Below are 15589 nucleotides of genomic sequence, written 5' to 3' on the forward strand. Positions count from 1 at the left end.
GGCTCTGCTGGCCCCGTGTGCTGCATCTCTGCACGGTGATGGTCAGCCTGGAGGCTGCCTGCCAGGGTGGAGGTTCCTGGCTTTGGGCCCCTTGCCTTCCAGGGCCATCCTGGGCTATGGAGTGGTTGCCAGGGCTGCCAGGAGGGCTCTGGCATGCCCGTGTTCCTCTGAGCCCTGTGCTCCTTGCTGGGAGTGAGGATTTGTTGGGCTGTGCCTCTTGCAGCTGCAGACATCTGTCTCCTCAGGCTCTCCAGGAATGGGAAGCCCTTCCAGGGGTCCTTTACATCATTCCTGGGTTTTGTTTCCTGCGTGTCCTGGCTGCAGGCAGGGCAGGCTCTGCTGCCTGGCACCTGTGGTGCACACAGCAGAGCTCCTGGTCACTCCAGCTGCCATCGCTGCCCTTCGTCCCTCCTGGCACCTCTGTCCTCTCTCCCCACAGTGCTCTCCGAGTCAGGAGCTGCTGCAGCTCGTTAAAATAACCTGATTAATGCAGAGCAGGGGCAGGGCCACACTGGGCTGGCCACAAGACAGAGCACTTCACTTTGGAGGGGTTCCTGCAGAAAAGTCCTGTTTGGGCAAGGGGAGAACATCCTCCAGGGTTTCCATGCAGGACAGGTGGGAGTCTCCCAAGTCCTCCTTTCCTGGTGGGATGGAGAGGTCATTGCTTGATGGTTCACATGCCCAGTGCTGAAGTTCCTCCAGGTGGGACCCTGGTGAGGGGCACTTCGTTAACTGCATCATTAACCCATCCCTGCTGCCTGGACCAGCTCCTGTCAGTGCCAGTGCCACAACCCTGGTGACACTCTGAGAGGGGAAAGGCAGAGCTGTTTGCATGAGCTGGGTTTCTGCAGCGTCTCAGGCACTGTGAGACAAGGATCTGACTCACGAGAGTGGCTTTGTTGCAATGACTTGGTGGGTGAGTGCTAAGAAAAGCTGAACAGGAGGGATGGAGAGAGGCTGTGAGACCTTTGCCTCTGTGGCAGGGCAGGCTCAGCACTGGGCTCAGGGCTCCAGGGCCTGAGGGGGTCCAGGGCTGATTGATAGTTGAGAAGTGGGGCAGAGGGGCAAGGGTTCCAGCTGAGCATCAACTCCCTCAAACCAGGGAAAACAGGACGGTGGCTGCAGCAGTGGGAGTTGAAGGAGTGGTTTCTTGCCTTGGTGCTGCTGCAGCCCTGGCCCCGCTGCAGGGTGTCACACTGGACACACTGGGCTGGTCCTTCTGGCTTCGTTTCCCTTGGATCTCCAGTGCCTTCCATCAGGAGTCTTGGGAAGCTTTGCAGAAACGTCCTGGCCTGGCAAAGCTCCCAAGACAAGTCTGAGCATTATTGATTTGGGGGTGGCACGGTGACGTGGCCGGGGTGCTGGGCTGGTGGGCAGCAGGGATAATTTTAGCTGTGCAGCCAGGCAGCCCTTCCAAGGGACAGTTTTGTTTTTCACGACGTGCAGAACCTTTATCTGTTAAAACCCTGTGAAACACTCCTTGCCTTGAGCGTGTTGCTGAGGTCTGATGTGCTGCTGGAGCCTGTCAATGGTGCCATTCAGCACACACAGGGCTCTGTGTCCCCGTGCCCAGCGCTGCCATACGGGGCCAGCTGAGCGTGGGGTCCAGGCAGACAGGGATGCTGGGCTGGCAGCAGTGCCCAGCAGTGCCCAGCAGTGCCCTGGGCTGGCAGCAGTGCCCAGCAGTGCCCAGTGCTCCCGTGGGCTGGCAGCAGTGCCCAGCACTGCCCTGGGCTGGCAGCAGTGCCCAGCAGTGCCCAGCAGTGCCCTGGGCTGGCAGCAGTGCCCAGCAGTGCCCTGGGTTGGTTGGCAGCAGTGCCCAGCGCTGCCCTGGGCTGGCAGCAGTGCCCTGGGCTGGCAGCAGTGCCCAGCACTGCCCCGGGCTGGCAGCAGTGCCCAGCAGTGCCCAGCACTGCCCTGGGCTGACAGCAGTGCCCAGCATTGCCCTGGGCTGGCAGCAGTGCCCAGCACTGCCCTGGGCTGACAGCAGTGCCCAGCATTGCCCTGGGCTGGCAGCAGTGCCCAGCGCTGCCCTGGGCTGGCAGCAGTGCCCAGCAGTGCCTGGGCTGGCAGCAGTGCCCAGCAGTGCCCAGTGCTCCCCTGGGCTGGCAGCAGTGCCCAGCAGTGCCCAGCAGTGCCCAGTGCTCCCCTGGGCTGGCAGCAGTGCCCAGCAGTGCCTGGGCTGGCAGCAGTGCCCAGCAGTGCCCAGTGCTCCCCTGGGCTGGCAGCAGTGCCCAGCAGTGCCCAGCAGTGCCCAGTGCTCCCCTGGGCTGGCAGCAGTGCCCAGCAGTGCCTGGGCTGGCAGCAGTGCCCAGCAGTGCCCAGTGCTCCCCTGGGCTGGCAGCAGTGCCCAGCACTGCCCTGGCTGCAGGGCCACGGCTGGGGCACCTCCTGGACCTGCCCTCCTGGGGCATCCTGGACAGAGTTGTTTGTTATTTTGTGTTTGAGCACATCTCTGAGCAGTGTTGGGCTGTCTGCGTGCTCTGTAGGGAGGGTGTGCTGGTGAACTCGGTGACAATGAAGTGCTGGGGTTTGGCCTCCCTGGCTGTGCTGCTCAGGCTCAGCTGCAGGCTCTGTGTGTGGAAAAGGGACCCAAGTGGGCTCTGGGGGGCTCTGGGGCCACTCAGTGCTGCTCTCCCTGCCTTGGGGGTCCTGCCTGGGGTGGCTGCAGGGACTGTGCCCATGGCCCTGGTCCTTGGGGTCACCTTGCTGTCCTTGGCACCCTCTCACCTCCATCTGTGCCAAGCCGTGGCAGCCTCTCCACGGGCTGTTGTGCAGAGCACGATGGCAGAAGCTGTGCTGGAGGTGGGGTGGGCTCTGCCCATCTGGTTTTATGTTTGCTCATGATGATTCAGAGGGGGAGCCTGCCAGCAGCCGCCATCCCATCCTCAATCACTGATTAACTCCAACCACCTGATGGAGAAGTTGTTTAATGAACAGATCAGTGCTAATTCTGCATGGAGGTGACTCTGGGGCTGGGCCAGGCCGGTGTCTCATGGGAGCAGGGCTTTGCTGACCTTGCTGGGAAACTCAGAGAGGGAATTTAAACCTTCTGCAGCAAATGAAGCATTTCCTGATGCTGCCCCAACGCTGGTGCTGATCCCAGTGCTGCTGAGGCTGGGGCTGGGGCTGGCTGGGTGAAACTGCAAACTGGCAGCTGCAAACGCTGCTCCCAGGCACGAGGTTCTTGTTGCATGAAGTGCTTCTTGCATGAGGTTCTCGTTGCTGGATTCCTGCACGAGCTGTGGGGCCAGGCTGGGTGGGTGTCCCTTGCAGAGCGCTCCAAGCATCCGTGGCCAGGCCCAGCTGGCCATGCCCAGAGCCCCTCCCTGGGCATCCCTGAGCTGCAGGAGTGCTGTGTGAGCCCAGAAGGGGTGCTGAGCTGGGCAGACACCATATTGCTGCTTTGTGAGCAGCCTCAGAAAGGCAGGCTGTAATCTGGCTGCTGATTAGAGTGGCTGTTCCCTGGATTACCCATCCTGGCTGGCAGCTGGGGAGGTGCTGTGTCCTGCTCCCTGCAGCCAAATGAAGGCTGAGCCCCCAGGTCTGCCCTGCTGGGGGCTGGCATTGTCCTCCTGTCCCTCTCCGGGGGCTGGCAGGGGACAGACAGCCAGCCCGAGCTGCTGTTCTGCTGCTCTTTGCTGTGGGGGAAGGAAGGGGCAGGAGTCTCAGTTCCTGTTGTCCACTTGAACAGTAAATATAGGCTATTAAGCAGTTTTCTTTGCAGGAAGTGTAGAAATCCTGCTCCGTGTGAGCACAGCCTCTGGCAGAGCATCCTCTGCTCCCCCTCTGGGGCAGCATTAACCCTTCATGGCCACACTCAGCAGCAGGCTCGTCTTTAACCTGAGCCACCCCTGCTGCTGCTGCTGCTGCTGCCCCTGTCCTGGCCCAGCTGAGCCAGAGCTTTTTGCTGTTTCCAGCTGGTGCAGCAGAGGCTGCAGAGTCAGCTCCCCCCTCTCTGAGCCAGCAGCTTCACTGTGCCCTGGCTGACCTGAGCTCCCCAACACGGCACCAGGCACAGGGACCAGGCAGGGGGGGACGTTTGTCTTCCTGCCATCTCAGCCTGAGGGGCTGTGGTTCCCCTCAGTGTCCTTGCTGTTGTTTCTGGGGTGCTGGCTGCAGGCCTGGCTCAGTGGGGTCACCCCGCAGTGCCTGGGGTGCTGCACTCATGGAGGGGGGGTGGGAAACCAGGACACAATCCTTCTACAAATGGCCGTCTCCAGCCAAATTCCTTTGGAAGAGGCTTTTTATGTAAGAAGCAGCCACTTCAGTCTCCTTGTAGTAACAGCAGCCGCTTCCCAGAAAGTCTGAGCTGAGGGGGAGGAGGGGGGACACGGGAGCACGAGGTGCTCCCTTGCTGCTGATCCTTGCAGGACTCCTGGGGCTGGAGAAGCCCCTTCAGGCAGGTTTTGGGGAGCCCTGGAGCTGGAGTGTGTGGCTGGGATGGAATTCAGCCAGCAATTGCTCAGCTGCAGAGGGAGGAGGACAGTGGGGTGAGCCTGGGCTGGGTGTGAGGGAGCAGGGGCAGCCAGAGGGGTTATCTGAGGCTGCTTCCAGGAAAGGCTGCTGCCCTCTGACCTGCTGGGAGCTGTTCCTGAGCTGGGTGTCGAGGATGCAGTGGAAGGGGAGGATGCATCACTTTTAAAAGGGCATTTTTTCAGATCCCTGGTTGCTGGGGCTGTGCAGGTGGACCTGTGTGTGCCAGGTTTCTGTCAAGGGGGGGACTTTCCTGAAGGAATTGTCCCACCCTCACCAGCCCAGGTGGGAAAGGGGAGCCACGGGAGGTGATGATGATGATGATGATGATGAGACCTGCAACCTGAGCTGGTTGTGTTGCTCAGGCTAAAGGATTTTCCAGGCTTTTTGGGGTGGCTTTCCCTGATGCTGTGGTTGGCTGATCAAGCCAGCAGAGAACGTGGAAAGAACACTTGCCAGCCCCTGGTGCAGCCCTGGTGTGACTCATGTGCAGGGTCTGGGTGCTTTTGCTCGTGCCTGAGAGGAAGCAGCAGATTCTGTTGAGCCTTTGCAGGATTTTGGGGTTGCTTGTTCACAGCCCTGGGGAAGAACAACCCGCAGGAGCTGAGGCTTGTCAAGAGACCTTCCTGCTTCCCCTGCAGGGCTGTGGTCCCAAAATGCAGCTGTGAGGGCTCCTGGAAGAGGGGATGCTGGGCATGGGTGGCCTGACAGTGGCCTGGGGAGGACAGTGGGGCCCCCAGGGTGGGCATGGGTGCTCGTCTCTCCTTTTCTGGCTGATCCTGCTGCTAATTTTATCCTTTATCACTGTCCCTGCAGGAGTTATCTCCCTCTCCCCCTGCCTCTCCCTTGCCTATTTATAAGCAGCAAAGGTGGGCCATTGCTGTCAGTGCTGCTGGCTCCAGAGGCTTCCTGGCTTTGCTCTGGCTCGTGCCTGGTCCCAGAGCCCTGAGCTGCTCCTCACTCTCAGGTGGAGGAGAGGGTGACCCTGGAGAGGTGGCCCTGGAGAGAGGGTGGCCCTGGAGAGGTGGCCCTGGAGAGGTGACCCTGGAGAGGTGGCCCTGGAGAGGTGGCCCTGGAGGAGGTGACTCTGGAGAGGGTGACCCTGGAGAGGTGGCCCTGGAGAGAGGGTGACCCTGGGGAGGTGACCCTGGAGAGGGTGGCCCTGGAGAAGGTGGCCCTGGAGAGGGTGACCCTGGAGAGGGTGGCCTTGGAGGGGTGACCCTGGAGAGGGTGACCCTGGAGAGAGGGTGGCCCTGGAGAGAGGGTGGCCCTAGAGAAGGTGGCCCTGGAGAGGTGACCCTGGAGAGGTGACCCTGGAGAAGGTGACCCTGGAGAGGTGGCCCTGGAGAAGTGACCGTGCCCCAGGCTGGGGAGCTCAGTTCCCCCGGGTGTCCATCCCTGTGCTGCTGCAGCCTCTCCAGCTCTGGGGTCCTGCCCAGCCAGCGGTGGCATGAGGGGGGTGTCACATCAGGCCTGGCTCAGGTGGGGACGTGGCACATGGAATGTGCCAAGGGCTCAGGGGCTGGGGGAGAGGAAATGGCTCCTTTGAGCATTACCATCATCTCCCTGGTTATTCCAGGGCAGGCAGGAGGGTCTGGGTGAGAGTCCCCAGGTCCTGGGGCTGCTCCAATGAGCTCTGCTGAGGGGAGGAGGCTGCTCTGCTGCTGGCACCAGCACAGGCACGTGGAAAGGAGCAGAGAGAGCTGCACGGGGCTGTCCAGTGCCCTTTGCTCAGCCCTGTGCTGAGCTGGAACAAACCCTCCCACCCTCCCGAGTCCCTCTTCTCAATCCTGCCCAGGAACACTGGGGAAGTTTCCCCAAAAAGCATGTGTCCTGTTTCTGTGGGTGCCAGTGGAGGCTCCTGGCAGCTCCAGCACAGGAAGGGTGTAAAAGCCGTGCTTGCTCCATCCTCCAGCAAAGTGCAAATCCTGTCATGTGTGAGCCTTCTCCTCCAAGAAGCCCCCTCTGTACTTTTCCACTGGGAAGGCTCCCAGGGATTTCCCTCTCCCTGCCTGCCTTGGCTGGGTGATTTCCTGCTGCCTTAGGAAGCACTTGTGTGGAGGCAGCCGGGACTGAACTGGGCAGGATTAACCCCAGGGCTGTCAGCAGCAGTACTGGGAAAACAGCTTTGATGCTTGGAGAAAGTTGCCAGCTCCCTTATCCCATGGGGAAAGCAAAACACTTGGACTCTGCTGTGGTTATCTCTTGGCTGTGGTGTCTGAGAGGAGGAAATGGCCTTTGCGTGCACACACATTTTCCACCGGTGCTGGGAAAGGGAAAAACCCTGGAATTTTGGGCTTTGAGTGAAGAAATGCACGGGGGAGTGAGCGCTGTGAGTTCCTCACACCAGCAGGGCTGCAGCCACACGGTGTCTTTGGTGGCCCCAGGACTGTCTGTGTGTGCCAGGTTAACAGGGCTGGCCTGAAAAGCCAATCCTGGATGCACTCAGGTCACTGTGAGTAAGAACTTAATAGGATGCAGATCTCAGAGAGAATCTGCAGCTCGGGAAGCAGCAAAGCTCTGTGCTGCTGCCTTCCCTCATGCCAGGAGCATGCAGAGGGGCCATACCCTGGGGGGCACTGCCACTGCGTGTCACTGCTGCCCCGTGGCTCTAGGTCAGAGCTCTGGGGTGGCTCTTTGGCTGTTTTGAAGGGCCATCTCCTGTAGGGTGTTCTGGGGGTGCTGACAGGGACCCCGCTGAGCCGTCCCTGGGGGGGGTGCAGGAGGGCGGCGCTCTGGGGCTTCCCTGGTGGCAGGGGTCTGTCTGTGGGCGTTTCCTGGGTGGGATCATGCCTGTATCCTGCTGTTGGGCCCCTTCCCCATTGGTGATGTCCCTGTGTTCCCTGCTCCCACAGACCTGTCGGCTGCCAAGCGCAAGTTCGCGGATTCCCTCAACGAGTTCAAATTCCGCTGCATTGGTGATGCTGAGACTGATGATGAGATCTGCATAGGTGAGTCCTGCTGCTCCTGGGGCCACACCCCCGAGCAGGGCACCGAGGGAATCACACCAGGACCCCGAGGGAATTGTCTGGGTGCTCTCTGGAAATGCCTTATTGCTCCTGCTTCAACAGCAGCACGGCCTCCCCCAGGGAATCAATCACCTGTTGCTTCTTGGCCTAAATCTGTCCCTGCCAGATAGGAAAGGGAGAAGATTGCCTGTGTCTGAAACCACCTCAGTTAGCTGGATGTTTTGCACTGGAGAGGAGCATCTGGAGGTGGTTGTGGCTGGATACACTGCAAGGGGCTGTGCTCTGAAGCAGAGGAGCAGCAGAGGCACACAGTGCTTGGGGGAATCAGCAGTGCTGAGCCTGGCAAGGCTCTCTGAGCTAAGCCTGGCTCTGCCACAGAGCTTCTCCTGGCACTGGGCAGTGGCTTCAGCCTCTTCCCTCTCTCCTCCTGCCCCAGCTGAACTTTTAGAGCTTATTGTGCACATCGTCTGGAGCCAGGAGAGCAAAGAAGCTTTAGCCCTGATTTAACTTTGCTTGTTTATTTGTGCCCAGTCTCTCAGCAGAAATAGCTCCTCACCCAGGTCTCCTTGGTGCCGTGCCCATGCTGGGGAGCTGCCCCTCGTGTGCTGGGCATGGCTGGAGGCCAGTGCTGTGCTGTGGGGCTGGTTGGTGACTGTCTGCTGGGCAGGGCAGGTTTGAACTGAGGATGTTGTCTGGAGGAGGAAGCCTGGTCCTGGGGATGCTCTGCTGCCAGCTTTAGTCAGTAAAGATAATAAAAACCCCGACCTCCCCACCCAAAACACCGACAGACAAAACCCCTCTGTGCAGTTTCTTTCTTTAAGAACTGAGTGTGAAATGCTGACTGTGTCCCTTCCAGCCAAGTCCCTGCAGGAGTTTGCCACGGTGCTGCGGAACCTGGAGGACGAGCGGATGCGCATGGTACGGCCCCTGTGTCCTGGGAGCAGGGGTGGTGGCACCTGGGACTCCGTGGTGACAGTGACTGCTGCCCCAGTGCTCCTTCCCTCGCCTGGGGTGGAGCTGCAGGGGAGGGCAGAGGAAGGGGAGGATGGGCTTGGTGGGGGAACACTTGGAAAGCATCAGGAATGGAATCTTGCTGTTGGAGAGCGGCTGGTGCTGGTGCTGGGGGGCCACAGGTGTGCAGAGACAGAGGGGTGAAGCCTGGGGGTGTCTGGGGCTGTGGGAGGGTTCCCATGGAAGAGGCTGTGGAGCAGCACAGCTGAGCTGTGCCTGTCTTTGCCCCCAGATCGAGAACGCCAGCGAGGTGCTGATCACGCCGCTGGAGAAGTTCCGCAAGGAGCAGATCGGGGCTGCCAAGGTAACCCGGGCACTGCCCCCCGAGCTGGCCAGGAGCTGGCACTCTGCAGGGTGGGCTCGGGCATGGCAGGAGGCAGTGTGCTGCCCTGGGATGGACACGGCCTGATCTGGCTCCTGGGGAGTGCCTCAGTGTTCCGAGTTCACCCACAGCCAAGGAACTGCCAAGGGCAAAATCTGCATGCCAACCAAAGTGAACTTTTTTCCTTACTCCAAGGAAGAATTAGGATTTTTTGGAGGGGCTCACATTTTCCTGAGTCCCCCAGGCTGCACTGCCCACCCCAAGGCATGGCTGGGGGCTGCAGGGGAACTCGGAGGCTTCTGGCAGGACAGGGAAGCGCCGGTGTGGCTGAGGGCGGCCATGAGACAGCCTGGCCCCCCCTCTTTCTTTCCTGCCTTTGTTCTGAAATGAAAACCACTGTCTGTGGCTTCCCTGTTGTTATAACAACCTGCTGCTGCCTGCAAGCAGCTCATGCCAGCTCCCAGGGCTGCGTTTGCATGGCAGCAGTGCCCAGTGCAGCTGGAAACAAACCCAGAGAGGAGTCCTGCAGAACACACCTGCTTACAAACCCAGAGAGGAGTCCTGCAGAGCACACCTGCTCACAAACCCAGAGAGGAGTCCTGCAGAACACACCTGCTCACAAACCCAGAGAGGGGTCCTGCAGAACACACCTGCTTACAAACCCAGAGAGAGTCCTGCAGAGCACACCTGCTTACAAACACAGAGAGGAGTCCTGCAGCACACACCTGCTTACAAACACAGAGAGGGGTCCTGCAGTACACCCCTGCTTACAAACACAGAGAGGAGTCCTGCAGCACACACCTGCTCACAAACCCAGAGAGGAGTCCTGCAGCACACACCTGCTTACAAACCCAGAGAGGAGTCCTGCAGAACACACCTGCTTACCTGCAGCTCCTGCCATGGACTGGGGCCTGGTATTGGGCTGGCCAGGCTGGGACAGGGCTGCAAAGGAAAGTGAAGTTGGTGTCCTTAATGCTGCTGCCACAAACAGCTGAGGTGCTGTGTCATTGTCCCCCGTGGCACAGAGGAGAAGCTCTTGCAAGGGATGGCAGGGTGGGATGTGGAATTGTGACCAGGTTCTGCTTAGAAAGCAACTTTCTGTTGCTTTTGGACCTGGATCTGGATGTTTTACCAAGCACTGGGCCCCAGGAACAGAGGAGGGGTTCCCTCAAGCCTTGGGTTTTGGCAGCACAAGCTCCTTTCCTGTAGCTGCTGATGCTGGCAGATAAAAGCAGCCTCACCTGCTTCCAGCTGCTGCCCCCAGGTCCTGTCTCATGGTAGCTCCCACCTGGCACTGCCATCCTGCCCAGTGCCAAGGGATGCTGTCACAGCTGCTCTGGGACCCTTGTGTTTAGTGTCACACTCCTTGTCCTGTTTTGTAGGATGCCAAAAAGAAATACGACAAGGAGACTGAGAAATACTGTGGTGTCCTAGAAAAGCACTTGAACTTGTCTTCCAAGAAGAAAGAATCCCAGCTTCAGGAGGTGAGAGCAACCTCTGAGTTTCCATGTCTGGCTGTGACTGTGGAGAGCTTTTTGAATGCCTCACACTGTTTATAACAATGGTTCTCCTGGCTGTAAACTCATTTTTTCCCTCATTCTGGCTGCGGGTGCTGGGTTTTCCCCTTTTCCTGTAATGAAAGGATATGGAGCTTTCTTGGTAAGTAAATCAGAGAGATCCCAAAATGGATTGCAATCAAAAAGGAGAGAGGGTTTATAATTAAAGAGTGTAACAGAAAGGAACTGGTTCTGCTGCAGGCTTCCCATGTGCCAGCACAAATCATGGATGTCTGGTCTCCTTCTCTGCAAGTGGCTGCTCTGCTCTGTGCTCCAGGGGAGGAGGGATCAGGCTTAGTGCCTTAAACTCTTTGGGAGCCATCAGTGATTCAGGATGTGGTTAGCTGTGGTGACAAGTGCTCCTACTGGATGAGTATGCTGAGTTTTCAATCCCTTCTTTCAAGTCTGGAATTCCTTGTGCTGGCCCAGAGCTGGGTTGGTCCTGCAGGATGTGTGTCCTTGCCCTTGGCATGGTGCTGGTGTGCTGCCTGTCCCTTACTGGGGCACTGCTGGGCTCCTGTACCCAGGTGGTGGGGCTGTGCCCAGCAGAGCAGAAATACCTGGGGCACAGGTGATCATCTTCCAGCAAATCAGGGCTGAGGAGGGCTCAGCATCTGGGCAGATGTGCCTGCAAGCCAGCCTTGTCCTTGGGGTTTGTAAATAACTTCCCATGGGGCAGCACCCATGTGTCCCAGGGAATGGTGGCTTTTAAATGAGCCCTGCTTTAGTTTGTGTTTGAGGTACTGACATGGGGCAGGGAGTGGAAGGAATTCTGGCTGGGGAGGGAAGGATCCACTCGTGGCTGTCAGAGCTGTGAGCCTGTGCCCTGGACAGAGCCTGGCCCTGGGGGCTGCCTGGAGGTGCCTTATGGGGTGCAGAGTGGGATGTGTGCGGGATTCAGCACGGGATTCAGTTTGGGATGTGTGCAGGATCCAGTTTGGGATCCAGTTTGGGATCCAGTTTGGGATGCAGTGTAGGATTCAGTTTGGGATCCAGTTCAGGATCTGTTTGGGATTCAGCCTGGGATTCAGTTCGGGATTCAGTTCAGGATCAGTGCAGGATTCAATTTGGGATTCAGTGCGGGATGCAGTGTGGGATTCTGTTCAGGATGCTGTTTGGGATGTGTTTGGGATTCAGCTGGGCTGTGTGTGGGATCAGTGCGGGATTCAGCTGGGAATGTGTGCGGGATCAGTGCGGGATCAGTGCGGGATGCCGGGCCCGTGCAGGTGCGCTGCAGCAGCGCTGCCTGCTGGTGCCATCTGGTGCCATCTGGTGCCATCTGGTGGCATCTCCCACCCGGGCCTGGCTCGGGCCGCTGCCGGGAGGGCAGGAGGAGCCCGCTGGAAGCAGCTCCCGTTCAGGGGCTGCTCCTGTTCCCCGTTGTTCCCGGGAAGGGTCCGTGGTTTGTGTGGCTCAGACCCCCTGAGGGAGGGGTTGCCTTAGAAGGAGGATTCGGTGTGGAGAAGTGAAATGTGGATGTGGCATCCCTGGCGAGGGGGGAGTGCTTTCCAGAAAAGGGAGAGTTGCCTTTTCTTGTCAAGTTCACAGTGATTTCCATTTTTCTCGCCTCTACTGCACATTTTGTACCCGGCTGTTGGGGAGGTGAGAGCATGAGTCACCACACCCGTTTTCCTCAGCTGAATGAAGAGCTTGCCCATGTGGATCAGGTTTATGTTTACTGCTGTGCCATCTGTCCAGCTGGGCCTGGGGGCTGGAGCTGCGTTTGCTGCGCTTGGGGATGTTCCCATCAGAGCCAGCTGTGCTCTGGTCTTTCCTGAGCTCTGTTTCCCCTCTGCCCCCTGCAGGCAGACAGCCAGGTGGACCTGGTTCGGCAGCACTTCTATGAGGTCTCCCTGGAATATGTCTTCAAGGTGCAGGAGGTCCAGGAGAGGAAGATGTTTGAGTTTGTGGAACCTGTAAGTGAGCTCTCAGTCGGGCTGAGCCTGCACAAAACTGGGGGGCTGTGGTGAGATGGGGTCATGGGGAGCCCGGGCAGGGCCAGGGTGTCCAGCCTCACCCCACAGCCCCTCTCAGGGGGCCCACCAGGGAGCCCCTCCATCCCAGGGGGCTGCAGGGCGCCCTCCCCTCAGCACTGGTGCCTCTGGGTGCAGCTCTGGCTCTCCACTGACCATCTCCATTTGCTTTTTCCCAATGCAGCTGCTGGCCTTTCTGCAGGGGCTCTTCACGTTCTACCACCACGGCTACGAGCTTGCAAAGGACTTCAGTGACTTCAAGACAGAGCTGACAATCAGCATCCAGAATGTGAGTGTGCCTGGGCTGTCCCTGTTCCTGGGCTGTCCCCATGCCCAGGGTGTCCCTGTGCCTGTGCTGTCAGTGTCTGCAGAGCCACCTCACCTTCTGGTGTATTTTAATCACAGAATCCCAGAGTGGTTTGGGTTGGAAGGGACCTTAAAACTCATCTCATTCCACCCCTGCCATGGCAGAGACACCTTCCACTGTCCCAGGCTGCTCCAAGCCCAGTGTCCAGCCTGGCCTTGGGCACTGCCAGGGATCCAGGGGCAGCCACAGCTGCTCTGGGCACCCTGGGCCAGGGCCTGCCCACCCTCACAGGGAAGGATTTTTTCCTAATATCCAATCCAAATCTCTCCTCTTTGAGTTTAAATCCATTTCCCTTGTCCTATCACTATTGACCCATGTCAAAAATCACTCTCCCTCTTTTTGTAAGCCCCCTTAAAGTTCTGGAAGGCCTTGCCAATTCTTGTAATATTTTTGCTTTAGCTTAAATCCAGGCCCAGGAAGCAAGCCTGCCCTGTGGCTGCCCCTGGGCTCCCCAGCCCATTTCCCACGGGGCTGTAGGGCTCCCCAGCCCCACCCCATGTGCTGCAGAGCCAGGCACAGGTCCCTGCACTGGGGAAGACATTCCTGCTTTAATTTGCAGACAAGAAACCGCTTTGAAGGAACAAGGTCAGAGGTTGAAGCTTTGATGAAGAAGATGAAGGAGAATCCCCACGAGCACAAAAACATCAGCCCCTACACCATGGAGGGGTATCTCTACGTGCAGGAGAAGCGTAGGTGTCGGGCTGGGAGCCTGGGGAGGGGTTTGCCAGGACAGGGGCACAAAGGCTGATCCAGCAGGCACAGAGCCCCTGGGAGCAGGGACTGCCCCAGTGAGCGGGGATGGGGCAGCCAGGGAGAATCCTGCCCGTGCCTCACCTGGTAGGTACAGGAGCCTGGCATGTGAAATGATGGTCAAACACAGCAGGGTCTAATGGGAGGGCACTGGAGCTGCTCTGGGCATGAACCCTGTGTTTGCTCTGCAGGTCACTTTGGGACTTCCTGGGTGAAGCATTACTGCACCTACCAGAGGGAATCCAAGCGCATCACCATGGTGCCCTTTGACCAGAAATCAGGAGGAAAAGGGGTGAGTGAGGGCTGGGAGCAGGGGGGAAGGGGTGAGTTGGTGCTGGCAGGGAGCAGGGCTGTGTCCTGCCGGGAGCACGTGGCACTGCTGGCTGCAGGCGCTCCCAGGGCTCAAACTGTGTCACCTTCTTGGCAAGGTGACCCAAAGGCAGTGAAGTGGGTCACATTCATTCCAGGCTGAGTGGCTGCCACACGGGGAATGGACTTGGCGCCTGGTTTGAGAAGCAAAAGGCAGGAACCCCCCAGAGCCCACAGATCTTTGCCAGCCACGTGCACCCACCACGCTCCAGCTCCACGGGTGCTCCGGCCCCCCAGTCCCTCGTTCCTGCTCCAAGGCACAGACAAGAGAACCTGTTCATTATTTTGCTCCTTCTCCAATGACTGTGACTTGTCCAAGGCCAGGTTGGATGGGGCTTGGAGCAGCCTGGTGGAGTGGAAGTGTCCTTGCCCATGGCAGAGAGTGGAACAGGATGAGCTCTAAGTGCCCTTTCTGCCCAAACCATTCAGTGAGTTTTTGATGATCCTGTGACTTGGCCAGTGAAGCTGTTTTGTTTTGGGCAGAGCCACAGCAGAGCCTGGAGCTCCCCTTGGCCCCGAGGGGGTGTGAAGAGCAGGGGAGCAGTGGATGTGGGCTGTGGGGAGCCAGCCCATGCTGTGTCCCAGTGCTCCCAGGGCTGTGTCTAGGGCTGGCTTTGCTCTCTACAGCAGGAACAATAGACCCCTCCACAGAGTTCCCAGCTGGGACAGTTTGCAAACACAATCCCCTTGCTGGGGAGAGCCTGGGGCAGCTGGACAGGCTCCCACACGGCTTCCTGCTGGCACAGGGAGCCAGCTGTGGGCAGGGAAGCTTCTAAAATTAATTTCCTCTTGCCTTGGAGCATCTTCATTATAGCTCAGCATTAACATATCCCAGCCCTGTAATCATCAGTGGCTCTACTGTGTTTTGTCTGGTCCCTTCCCATTTCAGGGCTCTCCCAGCACCCAGGGCTGTGCTGGCAGCAGCTGAGCCCCTCTCCAGGGCTGTGCTGAGCCCCTCTCCAGGGCTGTGCTGAGCCCCTGTCCAGGGCCAGGCTGAGCCCCTCTCCAGGGCTGTGCTGAGCCCCTGTCCAGGGCTGTGCTGAGCCCCTGTCCAGGACTGTGCTGAGCCCCTGTCCAGGGCTGTGCTGAGCCCCTGTCCAGGGCTGTGCTGAGCCCCTGTCCAGGGCTGTGCTGAGCCCCTGTCCAGGGCTGTGCTGAGCCCCTGTCCAGGGCTGTGCTGATCCCCTATCCAGGGCTGTGCTGAGCCCCTGTCCAGGGCCAGGCTGAGCCCCTGTCCAGGGCCGTGCTGAGCCCCTGTCCAGGGCTGTGCTGAGCCCCTGTCCAGGGCCAGGCTGAGCCCCTCTCCAGGGCTCTGCTTCACCTGTGGCTTGCACCACCCTGCCATGAAATGCTGCCCGTGCTGGGGCAGCTCTGCCTGGGCTCCAGGATCTGTCAGTGGTGACCACCATGGGCATCTGGGCATGGATCAGCCCAGGGGCTTGGGGCTGGGGATTCTGGGGTCTGGCTGGAGCAGGGGCTGAGGTGCTGCTTGAGGAGACCCCTCACTCCTGGGGCACAGGTGGCACCACCCCCCTGAGCTTGAGAGCTGGGTGTTGGTGGGTCTGGAGCAGGGAATTGCCTCAATTCTGGGCAGAGTGGGAGCAGCCTTGTGCTGGCTGGGGGGCACCAGGGGCAGGACACTGCCACACCCCAGGGACAAGCCCTGCAGGAGCTCTTTGTGTTCTGGGTCTGTGCTGGGGCCCTGGCTGGGCCAGGAGAGTTCTTGGTGGGTCAGAAACCCTGGAGGCACATGAGGACAGCCAGGTTAGGGCTGGTTTTGGGGCAGGTTCAGAGTC

At 59.2% G+C, this 15589-nt stretch overlaps 1 protein-coding gene across 1 annotated transcript in view; it reads left to right on the plus strand.

Moving 5' to 3' along the window:
* The window catches only part of LOC118692195 (rho GTPase-activating protein 26-like), a 58200-nt gene that overhangs the window by 11404 nt on the left and 31207 nt on the right, over positions 1 to 15589 (plus strand). The window contains exons 2-9 of the mRNA XM_036391866.2: positions 7332 to 7427; positions 8302 to 8363; positions 8689 to 8760; positions 10161 to 10262; positions 12140 to 12250; positions 12492 to 12596; positions 13234 to 13363; positions 13616 to 13716. Coding sequence (XP_036247759.2) covers positions 7332 to 7427; positions 8302 to 8363; positions 8689 to 8760; positions 10161 to 10262; positions 12140 to 12250; positions 12492 to 12596; positions 13234 to 13363; positions 13616 to 13716 — 779 coding nt within the window. The remainder of the gene's footprint in view (positions 1 to 7331; positions 7428 to 8301; positions 8364 to 8688; positions 8761 to 10160; positions 10263 to 12139; positions 12251 to 12491; positions 12597 to 13233; positions 13364 to 13615; positions 13717 to 15589) is intronic.

The sequence above is a fragment of the Molothrus ater genome, chromosome 15 (assembly GCF_012460135.2).
Source record: "Molothrus ater isolate BHLD 08-10-18 breed brown headed cowbird chromosome 15, BPBGC_Mater_1.1, whole genome shotgun sequence".
Classification (NCBI taxonomy): domain Eukaryota; kingdom Metazoa; phylum Chordata; class Aves; order Passeriformes; family Icteridae; genus Molothrus; species Molothrus ater.